Raw genomic sequence first — 17758 nt, forward strand, 5'->3', positions numbered from 1 at the left:
AATTATAGATCGATATTTGATTCGGGGGGTATGTAAACATTGCAAAAAAACTGGGATAAATAAATAAAAGGGCTCTGACATATTTAAAAAACTACATTTTTTGATACAACTGATTCTCGTTTACACTCGGTAATGGTTGGTTTAATTAATTTTCATAGTCATAAGAAGATATTCCCGATTTTTTCTTCGGTGGTAAATTCCTACCTCTTTCCAGATGTGGAGGACGCCATTTTAAAATGGCGTCGGCCTTTACCTGACCCCAAAACTAAGTGAAAACGCAGTGGCGGGTACCAGACTACAAAAGCAGCAGAGAGATAGGAGGGAATAAATGTCTGAGGTCTAAATCGAGATGAATCGGTGTTAAGATTTTGTAATCGAAAAGTGAAATCAGTTGCTACTGATTTAGAGAACGATAATGTATAATCAAGAAGAAGGTAGTGTATATCAAAACGATTGAAATTTGCAATTCAAGCAAAAATAAAATATATATTTGTTTTGATATCAACTTCCGGTTGAGACATTCCGCGTCAATCGACAAATATTACACGGCGTTCTCTGTTGCATAAGATGATATTTTTTACATGATGAATGAACGATTTGATTAAAGAGATATGAGTAATGGTCAATTGCAGAACACAGAAAGATTGGTTCTTTGTCAAACGTTATAAACAATTTAGTGTTTTCATAATGTTTACAACACTGAATTGGCTATATTGTCAGCATTTTCATGCATTTGCGTTTTCACTCAGTTTCCTATTAAGATATTTACGTAAATTGTTGAGGAAAATTAAGATGACAACTATGTACTGTTTGTTATTGATATTATGGCCAGTATTAAATTGGGAGACTAAAGTTGTTTCTGAATATGAAGAATGTGAATTAGTAAACTGAGATAACGAACTTAAACCAAAAGTATATTGTTTTTATGAAAAATGTGCATAGGTTTTAGACATTTTTGAAACAAAACGTTGAAAAATAAGATTAATATATAGAAAATATACATACCTGTTAACCTTTCAAAGCTGCTATGTGGGAGAATCTCCCCCTTACCAACTTGGCTAAGGGGGAGATTTTGCGTAAACGACGTTTTTTCATGTGAAATGCACATATATATAAAAAATACTGTTAGATACCTTATTTTACCATTGTAATTAATGCATTTCCAATCATTTTAAATTTTATTATTTCTATGACTACCAGTGTGCAATTACAACTTGTGTTGCTGTACATGTTCAGAAAACTAGTATTTTGTTTGCATGGTACAATAGAAGAAGTCAATAGTGCCACTTTTTATATTAAGTCTTCTTATTGTTCAGTATTGAACCATCACTGCATGCTGACATCTAGGGTAAACACAGAAAATTTATTTTGCGTATTTTGAATTTGCAATGAAACCCAATTAAGAAAATACCAGTAAATAATATTCATTAAAATTATTTTTTGCCTTATATATAGGATAGATTTTTAATTCACAAAACAACATGTATTTTTCCAGTATCTTTAAAAATGATCTCTGTTGTAATGTCTATAGCATCCCTGTAATTCATAGTAACGGTACTATAAACTTTAAAAACCTTTGTGAAATGCTTTTACACTTTTTCCTCGAGCTTCACTTTTATCGGTAGCTTGTATAAACACTCAGTATTCCAAACTCCCTTTGATTTTTACCGACTGTGCTGGCCAGACAGAATTAGTCACGACTCACTGCACGTGGCTTGGATGCTTTACCTGTGCACCTGTTAAGTGACACCACTGGCTGTGTATTGTTTTCTTTGGTGTTACAGAGTAAAATCAAGATGTTTTAAGCTTAAAGGCCTATGCATAACTAAATACGTAACTGATTTAAGTCAAAACCGGAAGTAATCGTAAAAAGTAAACTGGACTATAACATGTTATACTATGATCACGGTAGACAGTACTTGGATTGATTTTGATATATTCAAGCTACACAGCAGCTTTTGAGCTCAAAATCAGAGAAAAACCCGCAGTGGTTGTTGAAATTTGCATGTAAAGATTCAAAATTTTTTGGGGGGGGGGGGGGTATGGGGGAGACAAATATGATTGCGGGAGAAATTTGTCTCCCGCGCGGGAGATAGGTTGGATGCGGGAGATCTTAGATTTTTAGGCCGTTTTGCGGGAGTCTCCCGCGCAATGCGGGAGGGTTAACAGGTATGAATATATTGGCCAGCTGTAAAACATTGGCAAAATCTCGCACGACAGTTGCCAACTGCCTCCTAAAACTTCTCTTTTAATATTGTTTTTATGACGTAAACTCATGAAAATATAATATTTTGAATGTTTTGGTAATTGGTTTTAGCTGTTTATATTTCGATATATTGTTTACTAGAAAGATAAACTGATGTTAATTGGGAATACTTTACAATAGGGACCGCGAGATTTTAATCAGTTGCCAATCTCTGTTATTTATTTCTCTGATCTTCCCTGTGCATATTTTTTCTTCCATTTATGTCATGACTATAATCAGATTTGTATGTGTCTTAAAATTGTTAACACTATTAACAAATTTATCCAATGCTAATCCTTGTGTAATATATAAAAGTTATTTATGGCATTAAAGAAAGATTTCTGATTGCTCATTCTGCTTATCCCCTCCACAGAGATGGTATATGAGGCGGACGATGACGGAGATGAAATCACCGCCGACCTTTGGCAGGAAGCATGTTGGATCGTCATCAGCTCATACTTTGATGAGAAAGGTCTGGTGCGGCAACAGTTGGACTCGTTCGACGAGTTTATTCAGATGTCGGTACAGAGAATTGTAGAGGACTCCCCACAAATCGACTTGCAAGCGGAGGCACAACATACATCAGGGATTGTTGAAACACCAGTAAGCATAACTTTCTCTTTTAAACTGAGGTTAAAAAGATCCTACATAGAATCATAGTTGCAGCTAATGCTGTAGGTTATAATATACATGTAAATTATGGTTAACTATTGATATGAGGTATAATCTGACAGTGTGTCAGTCATGTCAGTATCTCATATTTCAGAGAGTATGTTGGTGGGATGATTTAAAAATATTTTATTCATTTGAAAACTATTGTAAAAAGAGTTAAAAGAAATTAATTTCTTTCTTTTCTTTTATAAAACACTAGATTGTCTGAATTTATAGCTCATAGACACAAAATATATATACTATTGCTCAACAGATATTATTAGGTTTTCATGGTCCTATGTTCCAGAGTTTGTATGAATTAAAACCTACTTATCTGTACAATTTTCATTGTAGCCAAGATACTTGTTGAAATTTGAACAAATTTACCTGTCCAAGCCCACGCATTGGGAAAAAGACGGAGCTCCCAGTCCCATGATGCCAAACGAGGCCAGACTCCGAAATCTCACGTAAATCTCTTATAGTATTTATATACATGTACTTATTATCTCATATATGTAAGACTCCAAAATCTGATGGTCATATCAAAGTTTGAGGTTCTACACATAAGTATCATAACCTGCCATGTCGAAGTCCAATATTGTCAGAATTATTTTGTGATGTCACATTATTGGTGACGCCGCTACTTTAAAGTCCCATTGCACTTTAAATATATAACTAGCATTCAGATACATTTACAAATTGAGTGTACATTTATGGAGAGAAGAGGTAAATTAATGTTACTACACAGGTGGGTGGGGATATAGGAGGGCGGTTGGAGAGGAAGTAATTTTTAAAGAGGATAATTAGTTTAACGATGAACAGTATAGGATTAAAAAGGTTATTTAAAGATACAGTGGATGTATTGGAGATGGGAATTCATCTTATTTTGAGAATAGCATAGTCAACATGTAAGAATTTGGTTTGGTTGTTTTTCCACTTCATGCAAACGTTAATCACAGTCTGCAAGTTTTAGAAGCCTTTCATCCCTTCGTGCAACTTGTTGCGAGGGGGATATAGCATCACTGCTGTGCATGTCTGTGTGTGTGTATGTATATATGAACGTATGCATGTATGTGTGTCAGCTCTTATGCAATACTCTCAGAATGCTTGTTTCATATTAATAATAGCTGAATGTATACTACTATGGTTGACATATGACAAGCAACTAGAATGGTCCATCAGAACAGACTACAGATCGCTAGATCTTCAGCTATGTTTCAAAATGTATACGGATCGTTTATGTATGCTTGTATTAAAATGAATGTCATTAAATGAATCTAAATTATTAAACTTTAAAGCATATGTGTTGAGTTTCTGCTAGGAATAGGAATACTGTGCAACCACATAAATGTAACCCCTCCCCCATTTTTTACACCACAAAGCTTGGGGATTGGGATAAAATAAATAATTATGAATTCAAAGTGGTTTTAAGAAATACTTGTGTCATATTTATTTTGATCTGATAAATTTACATGTATTTTCCTAAATAATGCATTTTTCCCTACAACAAGTCATGTCACAAAGGGATGCTCCGCTTAGCGGTGCCCTTGTAATAAATTAGTAGCTAAAGATTTGGATTTTACTGATAATGTTCTCCTCTGTATGTAAAATAATTATACCCCCGCTCCGAAGGAGAGGGGGTATACTGTTTTACCCTTGTGTGTCTGTCTGTCTGTCCGTCTGTCTGTTCGTCCGTAACAAAAATTTCTGTCGCATTTATCTCAGCAACTATTTATCGCAGATGCTTGAAATTTTAACACAGTGTTTGTTAAGGCATGCCATATCGTGGGATATATTTTTGTACCAATCGGACGTCAACTTCCTGTTAAATAACGACTTTGCTTATTTTTTAACCAAAATTTTCAAACAAATTTTCGTCAAAGATTTCTCAGCAACTGTTTATCGCAGATGCCTGAATTTTTTACACAGTATTTGTATAGGCATGCCATATCGTGGGATATATTTTTGTACCAATCAGACGTCAACTTCCTGTTAAATGATGACTTTGTTTATTTTTAGCAAAAATTTTCAAACAAATTTCCGTCAAAGAATTCTCAGCAACTGTTTATCGCAGATGGTTGAAATTTTTACACAGTATTTGTATAGGCAATATCGTGGGATGTATTTTTGTACCAATCAGACGTCAACTTCCTGTTAAATAACGACTTTGCTTATTTTTTGCCAAAATTTTCAAACAAATTTCCGTCAAATAATTCTCAGCAACTATTTATTGCAGATGCTTGAAATTTTAACACACTACTTGTGTAGGCATGCCATATTGTGGGATATATTTTTGTATCAATCGGACGTCAACTTCCTGTTAAATGACGACTTTGCTTATTTTTTAACCAAAATTTTCAAACAAATTTTCGTCAAAGATTTCTCAGCAACTATTTATCGCAGATGCTTGAAATTTTTACACAATATTTGTATAGGCATGCCATATCGTAAGATATATTTCTGTACCAATCGGGTGTCAACTTTCTGTTAAATGATGTCTTTGTTTATTTTTAGCCAAAATTTTCAAACAAATTTTCCTCAAAGATTTCTCAGCAGCTATTTATCGCAGATGCTTGAAATGTTAACACACTATTTGTTTTGGCATGCCATATCGTGGGATATATTTTTGTATCAATCAGACGTCAACTTCCTGTTAAATAATGACTTTGTTTATTTTTTGCCAAAATTTTCAAACAAATTTCGTCAAAGATTTCTCAGCAGCTATTTATCGCAGATGGTTGAAATTTTTACACAGTGTTTGTTAAGGCATGCCATATCGTGGGATATATTTTTATACCAATCGGACGTCATCTTCCTGTTAAAAGAGTACTTTGTTTATTTAAGCCAAAATTTTCAAACAAATTTTCCTCAAAGATTTCTCAGCAGCTATTTATCGCAGATGCTTGAAATTTTAACACACTATTTGTTTAGGCATGCCATATTGTGGGATATATTTCTGTACCAATTGGATGCCAGCTTTCTGTTAAATGTCGACTTTGCTTATTTTGCATATTCACATCAGAGCGGGGGTATCACTAGTGAGCATTGGCTCACAGATATCTTGTTTTTTCACAAATACTCGGCTCCCCTTGTATACATGTTTAGAATATAATAACAGAGAATCAAATTTTGCAGTAATGGGCTCAAGGACCCCTGTATATTTAAAATATGATAGTAGAGCATTGGACTTTACAGATACTCAGCTTTCCTTGTATACAAATGTATTTAAAATGTGAAAAAAAGGGAATTGGATTTTACAGATACTCAGCTCCTCTATATGTGGACATCACAAAGACAGTGGTAAAAGAAGGCGAGGACCCAGTTGAAACGCAGCATCAAAAGACCTTCATTGGAAAAATACCCATCATGCTTCGGTCGACATACTGTTTATTATACAACCTAATGGACCGTGATTTGACAGAGTTAAACGAGTGCCCTCTGGACCCTGGAGGGTATTTCATTATAAACGGGTCCGAGAAAGTTCTCATTGCGCAGGAGAAGATGGCTACAAATACAGGTAAAGATTAAGAAAGCCATGTGATTTTTTTGGCTTAAACTTTAATAATTTAATTATGGTTGTAACGCGGCATTTGATTGGATAGAAAAATTTAGTTAAATTTGTATAACCTGGTTTGCACGTCACAAGACACGTCACAATGCATCAACGTACTAATTCACTTGACGTTACGTTTGAATTTTGAACAGATTTATATCATTTTTAAAAGTAAAACGGACTCAATTTGTACAGCAAATTCCAGAAAATTAAATTATAAGGAATGAACTCAATATCTACCCAAGTTATACTCGTATAACCTGGGTTGGAGCAATTTACGCTTTTTTATAATCCGCTTCGCGGATTATAAAGCGTAAATTGCCCCAACCCAGGTTATACGAGTATAACTTGGGTAGACATTGAGTTCATTTCTTAATTATCTTGTATAGGTCTTAGTATTTTGATTGCATGCAGATGTAAAGTAAGAAATAAGGTACACCTTTAATTAAGTTTTGTAATATTGTGTTCAAATAAGAATTTTTGAAAAGTATGATTTTAACATAATAAGCCATTTCATTTCTTGCAGTTTATGTCTTTCAACAAAAGGACTCTAAATATGCCTTCAAAACAGAGATCAGGTCATGTCTGGAGCATTCCTCAAGACCGACCAGTACCCTGTGGGTCAACATGATGGCCAGAGGGGGAGGGGTGAGTAGTCTATAAGTTGGAAAGGCGGGTAGAGTATCAAGGGGGGGGGGGGGATAAGATTTGTGCCTGTAGAGTGTATGTATTGAGATGGTGGGTTATTTAGAATAACAATCAGGGGAGGGGGGTGTAAGTTGTGTCTGAGTTATCGTAAAAATACGTCACTGTTGATTTTTATATGCATTATGACTGTATTTAAGGTCAGGAATTGACCTCGTTTTACAGGGAGCCAAGAAGAGCGCCATCGGACAGAGGATCATCGGCATTCTTCCATACATCAAGCAGGAGATCCCCATCATCATTGTGTTCAGAGCCCTCGGCTTCGTGTCAGACAGAGACATCTTGGAGCACATCATTTACGATTTTGATGATCCAGAAATGATGGAAATGGTAAAAGATTATTCATTTATATATTTTGTTGTTTTTGAAAGGGGAAAAAAAGGATGTTTGGGGAAATTACATTTATTCATAAAAAAAAAAAAAACAAGATAGAAGGAAGGGGAGAAATAAGCATGCAAGAAAGAAATTAACTTCATTATATTACCACTAATTGTATGGAGGATTATGATGGCAATTCAAAAAAAAAATTATAATAATTTAATTTTCGGAATTTAGAACGACAAAGACCATAGCTTTTATCTCTTTCTTTTTCATTACATATTGAATTGTGGGGGGGGGGGGGGGTATTTATGTTTGTGTGTGTGTGTGTCACATTATATTTTTTTTTTATGTGTTTGTGTCACATTATATTATTTTATTTTAACTTTTTTTCAGGTGAAACCCTCTCTTGATGAAGCCTTTGTGATTCAGGAGCAAAATGTGGCCTTGAACTTTATTGGGTCAAGAGGGGCTCGGCCAGGCGTGACCAAGGAGAAGCGAATCAAATATGCCAGGGAGATCCTGCAGAAGGAAATGCTGCCTCACGTGGGAGTGAGTGATTTCTGTGAGACCAAGAAGGCTTACTTCTTAGGGTAAGACACAACGCCCTTTTGGGTAAAGTCTTAAGAGGGTAGGGGGGTGTAAATGAATTACAGAATGAAAAGACAAATGAAAGGGTTAATTTCTTTTATTGGACATTCAAATATCAACGATCCTTGTTTTTATTGAATGAGGTTTTTAAGACAAAGTAAGTAGACACTGTGTAAAAGACAACAATATCAATGAATTACAAAATCAAACGGGAATTACATTTAGGGTTGTAGCAGATGTTCTAAGGTTTATTCTCGTCAATGTAATCTTGTCTGTACGACACATGTATAGATACATGGTGCATCGATTACTACTGGCTGCTATTGGTCGAAGAGAAGTGGACGACAGAGATCATTATGGCAACAAGCGCCTGGATTTAGCTGGTCCTCTCTTGGCCTTCTTATTCAGAGGGTAAGATATGACTGAGTCTATCTTGTCTATGTCATGCATATATCTGTGTCTTCAAAATTGTAATTCATTTGTACAAGAATTGTTAAGATTTTATAGGCCAAAATGAAAAGATAGGTAGCTGTAAAGAACAAATTGGGATTTATAGTATTAATTAGAATTTTTATTTCAAGATATTTACATGGAAAAGGAAACAACTTTAATCAACTAAAAAAAAATTTAAGCATCATGTTTGAACATGCCCCAAAAAATTGATAAATACAGAGATGTTTGGATGGTACATAAGAAGCAAAAATTGAAGAAAAAATGGCCGTATTATCTTTCCAGGTCCAAGTCATACAGTGTTAAATAATGTAAGTTGTGGTTCTTTGCTAAGTGAGAAGTTGTTGTTAATGTTCCTAGGTTATTCCGTAACTTGATGAAGGAGGTACGGCTGTATGCCCAGAAGTTCATTGACCGAGGGAAAGACTTCAACCTGGAGCTGGCCATCAAGACCAGGATCATCACAGACGGACTCAAGTACTCCCTGGCCACAGGCAACTGGGGGGACCAGAAAAAGGCCCATCAGGCCAGGGCAGGGGTGTCACAGGTAGGGGCTGATGGACAGGTGAAAAGAATGGGGATGGAGAGGTAAACAGGTAAGGGGGGGGGGGGGGGGTTAAGACAGAAGAATGTTCTTGTAAATGTGTTTAGCTAATAGAGATGAAGAGACATGTGAGAAGTGAAAGAGTTTTAGGACTGGAGAAACATTGCACATAAATGAAGGGGACTGATTTTGATAAAAGTGTATTTACATTGTAATATACAGTCAAATTGTTCAGTTTATGATTAAGGTATTTGATAATATGGAATAATTTGTTTTCCTCATGTTTGAAAAATTGCCATTTACATGTAATATTGTCAAAGTTTGCAAACGGATACATTCTTAAACCAATCTTTTGCCACGATTTTTAAATTGCTGACTACAAATGAATGAACCTTTCTTGTAATGTAGTGATGTCTTGTTTGTATCATGGAAAGAAATCTTCTTAACGAGGAAATGCTTCATTTCAGGTGTTGAACAGGTTGACATTTGCTTCAACACTATCACATCTAAGAAGATTGAACTCACCGATAGGTCGGGACGGAAAGCTCGCTCGACCGCGTCAGCTTCACAACACTCAGTGGGGCATGATATGTCCGGCAGAAACCCCAGAGGTAAGAGGTCTGGTAAAGAATGAAGATATATCAGTGGTTTTAAATAATAAGGATATTATTTTTTGTGATACTGTAGAAGCACATATTTTCTTTGGATTAAAATTTTGCTGTTTTTAAGGCCTATAAAAAAAATTGTGTGTTTAGGGTAACACTGATGAAAAAATTAGGTTAGGTAGGTAGGGATTTTTTTTTATTTTATCATATTTTTTTTCTGCTTGAATCCTAAGAATGTTTGTTTGTGTCATATTTAAAAACGGATTTTTTAATAGAAATAATATAAAATTCACAATCAGATAAAAACAGACATCTAAAAATGGTAGGATCGGGGCATTTTTAGGTTAGGTCGGGTTACCCTAAACACACAACCTTTTTTTTTTTAGGCCTAAACCAAAATTATCATTGATTTCAAATTTTATATCTTTGTTGTAATTTTAAACTTTCAAGTGTGATGTTTTGATGATTCAATTCAATAGAAAATGTTCTTTGTGTTTGAGCTTTACTTTCACTATTGTGTAGGTTTACTTTCACTTTCCTATGTATTATGTAGGGAAGTGCTGTAGGGCTGGTGAAGAACTTGGCCCTGATGGCCTATATATCTGTCGGTTCTCAGCCATCCCCCATTCTGGAGTTCTTGGAGGAGTGGAGCATGGAAAACCTAGAGGAGGTGTCCCCGTCAGCCATTCAAGAGTATGTCTCGGTTGACCTCAAACATCACCCCCTCACCCCACCCCCACATAGTGAAATGAAATTGCCTAGATATGTTTTGTTGTTGATTTAAAGTATGGTTTCTCTTTTTGTAGTGCCACAAAAATATTTGTGAATGGTTGTTGGGTAGGAATTCATCGAGACCCTGAACAGCTTATGAACACTCTCCGTAAACTGCGACGTGAAATGGACATCATTGTCTCAGAGGTACGTCATAGAATTTAAGACAGATGAAAAAACTGTAAACATTTTGAATATACATGAAAATTTTGTGCGTATAATTGTTTTTTCTAAGGTGTCAATGATCAGAGATATAAGAGACAGAGAAATTCGTATCTATACCGATGCTGGCAGAATTTGCCGTCCACTGCTGATTGTAGAAAACCAGAAACTGCTACTGAAACAGAGTCACATTAAACAGTTAAAGCAGCGAGAATACAACAACTACAGGTGGGCTTTATTCAGGTGTTCTTGTCCCACCTGTGTGCATGCCTTCATCAGCACATTGAAGCTGCATCCAGACTTCTTTAAAATTTATATTAGATGGGGGAGGTTCACTATTGTATACAGGTTATTTTCGCCCCATGTAATTTTTTGCCCTTCTAAACTTGCTTACAGCTTTGCCCCATACAGGGTCGTGCTTAAAGAGAAATAATTTGAGATGTTTGAATTTGCCCTGAATACACCCACTAACAACAAGGACGAAAGGGGCAAAAAATAAACAGGGGCGAATATTTTCCTGTATACAGTATTTGATTATGTGATAATCTAGTTTTTATAGATGAATGATGTTCTCTAAGAAAATTTACAATATGATTTTGTGGTACTAAATGACACCTGATAAAATGTTCTAGACGCAGACGGTAATGTTGTCATTGGTGTTCTTCATGTCAAGCCTATCCACTTGCAGGTTGTTGACTATGAACAAAACATTGAAGGGGCTATTGTCTAACATGTAGCTCTTTTATATAGTAATTTATCTCCTTGTCATCTACTGCCATTAAGTCCCTACATTGTTTTTGTTCCATTTTATATTCTGATATTGAGTTGCTGTTATGTTTTGTTGAAATATAAGCTATATTTGGGCGAGGGTAAGAAAACGTGACAGAAGACGAGCCTTCATCACGTTTTTGATCTGAGCCCAAGTATCGCTTATATTTCAAGACAGTTATCTTGTATTTTGTTTATCCTGCAACATAATTTCACATTTTGCGGCTCAAACCAATTTTATTCGACAAATGTCTCTGCATATCTGCAATTGAAAACATGATGCCATGGCATAAACAAAGCAAGAAAGATGAAGTAACAATGCATTTGAACATCTGTTAAATGCATGAGACTATATTGGGGCATTGACCAAATATAACTGTGGTTTATTTGGGTTACCTTTATTATGTCAATGCAAGGGGTAGTTGCAGGATAAATACTGAATTTTTACTCCTAGTATCACTTTGTTATATACTGAGTTGTTGATTTGCTTTGCACTTGGTTATATAGAGTCCTTGAATTGTTTTTTCAGTGTTATAAACTGAGTTCTAGTAATGTTTGGCTTCGTTCCATATCGTATACTGACATTTTGTCCCTGCACATCCTCTATCATGTGTAATACTGAATCCTGTATGTTTTGTTTGGTATTATATACTATTATGAGTCCCTGTATCACTTTGTTTCATGTTACATGAAGTGATTGTATGGTTCTGTTCTGTGTCACAGTTGGCAGGACTTGGTAGCCAGTGGGGTGGTGGAATACATTGACCCCCTGGAGGAGGAATCCATCATGCTGGCCATGACCCCAGACGACCTCTCAGACAAGGACGTCCAGTACTGCTCCACCTATACCCACTGTGAGATCCACCCTGCCATGATCCTGGGTGTGTGTGCCTCCATCATTCCATTCCCCGATCATAACCAGGTAATCTCCCCTGTAGTTAAGAGTGTCAGTTTTGACTTCTTTATTAGTTTTATTATGAGGATATAAGGTGGGCGTTGATTTTTTTGGCTGCAAAAGAAGGTAATTTTAATAAACCTGAGATGTTTGTAAAAACTTGGAAGGCATGTCTATGTGTTAGAGAAGTTTAGAGGCATAGTGTGTGAAATAGTTTTCTGCAAAATATTTATTAGAGGAAAACAAAATTTTCATGTACCGATAAGTGTGTTATTGGTTTAATTTGTCTGTGCATACTGTACAAAGCTAGAATGTAGTTCACACTGTTAATTGTAATGCTTCTCCTAATACACATTTACTCATCTCTTTTCCGTTCACTCTTTCAGTCACCCCGTAACACCTACCAGTCTGCTATGGGTAAACAAGCTATGGGGGTGTACATCACCAACTTCCACGTGCGTATGGACACCCTGGCGCACGGCCTGCTCTACCCACAGAAACCCCTTGTCACCACCCGCTCCATGGAGTACCTGCGATTCAGGGAGCTCCCCGCAGGTCAGCTTTCACTCGATTATCCCTTCTCCTTCCTCAGTTATGTTATTGACTGAATCTGAGTTGTCAACATGGGTTGCCTGATTATCCTGTCCATTTTGTTATTTGATTGTTTTTGTCGATTATTTGTTAAGCAAATTTGATATATATCAGTATAGATAAACTTTTGTTGGATCATCCCGTCCATGTTCACTGTTATTTTATAGGATACTTTGATGTTTGCTGAGTTATGGGGTCTCCTGTGTGGATATCTGTTATTTCTGTATTGATTATTTGATCGGCTAATTATTGTGAATTGAGTGTGTACTGTATGTATGTGTCTGATTTACAGGTATTAACTCGATTGTGGCCATCGCGTCCTACACAGGATACAACCAGGAAGATTCGGTGATCATCAATGCTTCAGCCATCGAGAGGGGCTTCTTCAGGTCAGGGTTATTTACATGTAATGATAAAACTCAACAAGAAAATGAATCGTAAACCGCAATGAATGGACTTTAGTGAACAATTTGCAGATGAATGTATGTACTGTATTCTTTTTAACATTTTGAAGTGCCGTTTTCTCATCAGTGGCAATGCTTTTGTAGGTCCTTTTTCTTCCGATCTTACAAAGACTCGGAATCGAAGAAAGGATTGGACCAAGAGGAAATATTTGAGAAACCAACTCGAGAGAATGTCCAAGGTATGGCCTTTATCACGATGTCTCGGGTAACATACAGATGGTACAATAGTATCTTGTGTCATAAAAAATGGTTAAAGCTGCTTAAAAGGATCAAATGTTAATGTTGTTACCAAGATAGCAAAACTAAGTTTGCCCATCTCCAAACTTGATTATGTTTGCCCTATGTTTGATTTTAAACATATTGAGTATTTTATATTACTAAGTATTAAATTAATTGATGCCAATATCAAGCAATTTTCTGAGAAATGTCTGTGATTTATTGATGAAAAAATCATATGTATTGATATTTGAGCTTGCTAACTGGTGGTCTCTGTTGTAGGCATGAGACAGGCTGTGTATGATAAACTGGACGAGGACGGAATTATCTCCCCTGGAATCAGAGTGTCGGGAGACGACGTACTGATTGGGAAGACTCTCACACTCCCTGCCAACGAAGATGAGGTGAATGTCAGAACAATATAGACGGTGAAGCGTTGGAAGCATGCATGTACTGGGTTTTGCATTGATATTATCTTTTGACTGAATGTTAAAATATAACCCTTGCTAAATGCAAATAAGTTGTTAACTGGGGAAATATATTCGGGCATGCATGCATTGGAAAGGATAATTTACAGAATATTTAAAACAGACACTCTGCTCAATTAAAAAGATTAAATGTTGTATAGCACACATCTTGATATCACAACAAAACTTGAATAGTATGAAGAACAAATATTTTGTAATGGCATTTTCACATATGAAATTGAAGTTTAATGAAATAACACCTGACCCATTGGACATTTTCTCTCTCACACAGCTGGAGGGTACCACCAAAAGGTTCACCAAGCGTGACGCGAGCGTGTTCATGCGGCGGAGCGAGACAGGAATTATTGACCAGGTGATGATTACGCTGAACCAAGAGGGCTACAAGTTCTGTAAGATCCGCGTCAGGACCGTCAAGACGCCGCAGATCGGCGACAAGTTCGCTAGTCGCCACGGACAGAAAGGAACCTGTGGTATCACCTACAGACAGGAGGTACTGTGCCAGGGGATCATTGTAGTTCTCCATTCACAGTATAACAAGGGGAAGGGTTTGGAGATATAATGTGAAAGTGAATGATTTTGGTATGGTTAATTTCTGAGATGTTTAACAATGTGAATAGATCCTAAGATCTACAGTTATAAAATTAATGAGACAAAATTTCTTGGAGAGTTTATCATTTGGCCGTTTTGAAAGATTCTTGATGACTTCAAATCTGAGAACTTGAAAAAATGTTACCATTTAAAAAATACCAGTATATACAAGTAACAATGTTATAACACGACCTTAAACTGTGATTACAGGACATGCCCTTTACCTGTGAGGGGATCACCCCAGACATCATTATCAACCCCCACGCTGTCCCCAGTCGTATGACCATCGGTCACTTGATCGAATGTCTCCAGGGAAAAGTGGCCGCCAACAAGGGCGAGATTGGAGATGCCACACCCTTTAATGACGCCGTCAACGTACAGAAAGTCTCCAACCTGCTCCATCAGTACGGATATCATCAGCGTGGAAACGAGGTGTGTGTGGTGTAATCAGCAAATATTGCTTATCATATTAATCATTATGCAGAAATCAGTATGTTTTGTAAAAGCTGATAATTAATCAAAATAAACTGGCTAATATTATTTAGCTCTTTTTTTTTCTTAAAGAAATATGTTAAATTATTTTTTCAAAGATATTTTTTTTCAAAGATATTCAAGTATTTGTTTTAGATGTGTTTTATTTATTTAAAACCAAGTCAAATTACATAGGTTAACTTTAAGTTTTGAAAAATATACTATTTTTTTTTAATATTTCAATAAGCATCTTAAATATTTGAGCTCATATGTTTTGAATAATTTTGATAGAACATTTGTAACTGAATAAGTTTTCCTTCACATTAGGTGCTGTTCAATGGATTCACGGGCAGGAAGCTGAACGCCCAGATTTTCCTGGGCCCCACCTACTACCAGCGTCTGAAGCATATGGTGGACGACAAAATCCACTCTAGAGCCAGAGGGCCTCTACAGATCCTCAACCGACAGCCCATGGAGGGCAGGGCTAGGTACCGGAGGAGGGGAAAGGGGGAGCCAGATAGGGGGGATGAACAGACCAGACAAAAAATAGAGAAAGGAAAAATAATGGGGCTTGACAAGAAAAATAGAGAATTTCTTTTTCCAATTTCTAAATAAGTGTGAAATAGAAATGATCAAACTTAACATAAAGTTCTTCGATAGTTTTAATTAATGTATATTGACAGTTTTCTATTCAATTAAAAATATTGTGTCTCTGTCTCTCTCTCTCTCTCTCTGACTTCTCTATTTTGGAAATCAGTAAAACATGGTATTTTCCTATATTTTTACAGAGATGGTGGTTTACGTTTCGGTGAGATGGAGCGAGATTGTCAGATAGCTCACGGTGCTGCCCAGTTCCTGCGAGAGCGTCTCTTTGAGGCGTCGGATCCGTACAGAGTCCACGTGTGCAACTTCTGCGGCCTCATAGCCATAGCCAACCTCCGCAACCAGACCTTTGAATGCAGAGGCTGCAAAAACAAGACACAGGTAACTGACACTAAGTAGAGCTAAGACCATAATGATTAAGTGGTCAGCAATGTTTTATTTAGGCTTTTAAAAAGAGAATGTTCTTAGACTCTGTTTTTGTAGCCAAAACTGAATTTCATGTACTGGCATAATTGGTATAAGTACACTGAGAATGAAGTGTGCCACGTTATTTAATTGATGACTAGTTGTCTTGATTAAAGTTGATGCAATATTTATTGCAGATCTCCCAGATCCGTATTCCATACGCCTGCAAGCTCCTCTTCCAGGAGTTGATGTCCATGAGCATTGCTCCACGTATGATGGTCATGGGATGAAATGACAGCGGTGTTATATGACAACCATCGATTGAAAGGACAGACGTTGTACAAGATAATGTTTCAACATGTATAGACAGTTCCAGTTTGGATCATTACGCACAAGTACATAGTGAATGCTTCAGAGCTATTAAGTGAGATCATTGTTGGCAGGTGAACGTCAAGGTCTTTTATGATCTGCTTGGATAATAATTTGCTTGTCAAATGTATAGGGTAAAGAGAAACCCCCAAAAAGTCACTGTATACTGATACAATTGTACCTGAAGAAGCTGTTCAAAAATGACTGTTTGTTCAAGCACAAATACAAGTACTAGAATGATAGTTAAAAAATGGTCTGATTTTTGACCTAGAATAAAAATCTTGTATTCATGGCTCAAAACCATTGCAAAATATCATGTACATATTTTATGTGTTGTCAACAACAATCATAATGGTCATATATTCATCTCATCGCCGTGGATACAACATTTCACAAAAAAGACTCCATACTGTTCCAAATCAAAGCAGTGGGAATTCATTGGCCGCATGTTGTGAAATAAGTAATTTGTTTGCATTTCATTAAAATGTTTGGAACTGATGAGTTCTTATTGAAATATTTTTAATAAAAAATCATTAAATGATTACATGTGTTTTTTTACTGTGAGCTAACCTTTTCGAGTGTAACTGTGTAACCTATCATAGTGTCTTTCCATAGTGTAGCTACCTTATTTGATATAGGTTGAGAGAACAATTATGGTCGTTATACAATATACAAGTATTAAAACATGTTGAAGTTGGTTGACTTGCTAAACTTTGGTCTGGATGAGGTAATTAACAAGTGGAGAAGTTTGTTCATTGTTGTCCAAGTATTTCGCAATGACATGCTTGCATGTACACATTTTAAAGGGGTACATTTTCCGTGCTTATTGTCGAGAGAATCCTGCCAAAAAGAATCCCATAATGTAATCGTTCATGAACAATTGACTTTAAGGTAGGTCACTACGTCTAGACTTTTACTTTTTAAACCATGTCAAGACGGGGATTTTAATATGTTTTGTTAAATTGTTTGTATCAGTCAGTTTGGTTGAATATTGTAGATTCCTGATAAGCGGGAGGAATTAATATCCATGTTAAATCGTGAGAAGCAACCCTCACGGATTTTAAAATCTTGCTTTTATTTTTCAAATCGTATTGAACTATACAAAATTAAAACAAAAAATTGATGCTTGCGATTTTATATTCTCGCATTTTGATTCAAAACAATGGAATTGCGGAATTAAGTACTTGCGTATGATAAGAAATATACAGTATCATCATCATAGCTCAGTGGTTAAAGTATAAAGCTTGTGAACCGCAAATCTGCATGGAGCTTTTGTTCATATTTACTGATTTTTTTTGGAAAATC

The 17758-nt window shown here is 36.1% G+C and overlaps 1 protein-coding gene across 1 annotated transcript; it reads left to right on the forward strand.

Annotated features, from left to right (window-relative positions):
• Positions 1-289: 289 nt before the first annotated feature.
• On the forward strand, positions 290-16995 carry LOC128179641 (DNA-directed RNA polymerase II subunit RPB2). Its single transcript, XM_052847143.1, has 23 exons — positions 290-434; positions 2619-2848; positions 3251-3363; positions 6157-6413; positions 6976-7097; positions 7320-7484; positions 7869-8065; positions 8355-8474; positions 8874-9060; positions 9525-9668; positions 10216-10355; positions 10469-10580; positions 10669-10823; positions 12087-12285; positions 12645-12813; positions 13142-13238; positions 13398-13492; positions 13812-13933; positions 14289-14507; positions 14816-15037; positions 15404-15564; positions 15865-16060; positions 16282-16995. Exons 1-23 carry the CDS (start codon positions 416-418, stop codon positions 16372-16374), a joined length of 3534 nt encoding a protein of 1177 aa, XP_052703103.1. The 5' UTR covers positions 290-415; the 3' UTR covers positions 16375-16995.
• The last annotated feature ends 763 nt before the right edge of the window (positions 16996-17758 follow it).

The sequence above is a fragment of the Crassostrea angulata genome, chromosome 4 (assembly GCF_025612915.1).
Source record: "Crassostrea angulata isolate pt1a10 chromosome 4, ASM2561291v2, whole genome shotgun sequence".
NCBI lineage: Eukaryota > Metazoa > Mollusca > Bivalvia > Ostreida > Ostreidae > Magallana > Magallana angulata.

Coding starts and splice junctions, on each gene's coding strand:
- LOC128179641 (XM_052847143.1), top strand. Junction 8,066..8,354: donor AAGAAGGCTTACTTCTTAGG/GTAAGACACAAC, acceptor ACACATGTATAG/ATACATGGTGCATCGATTAC. Junction 8,475..8,873: donor TTGGCCTTCTTATTCAGAGG/GTAAGATATGAC, acceptor TAATGTTCCTAG/GTTATTCCGTAACTTGATGA.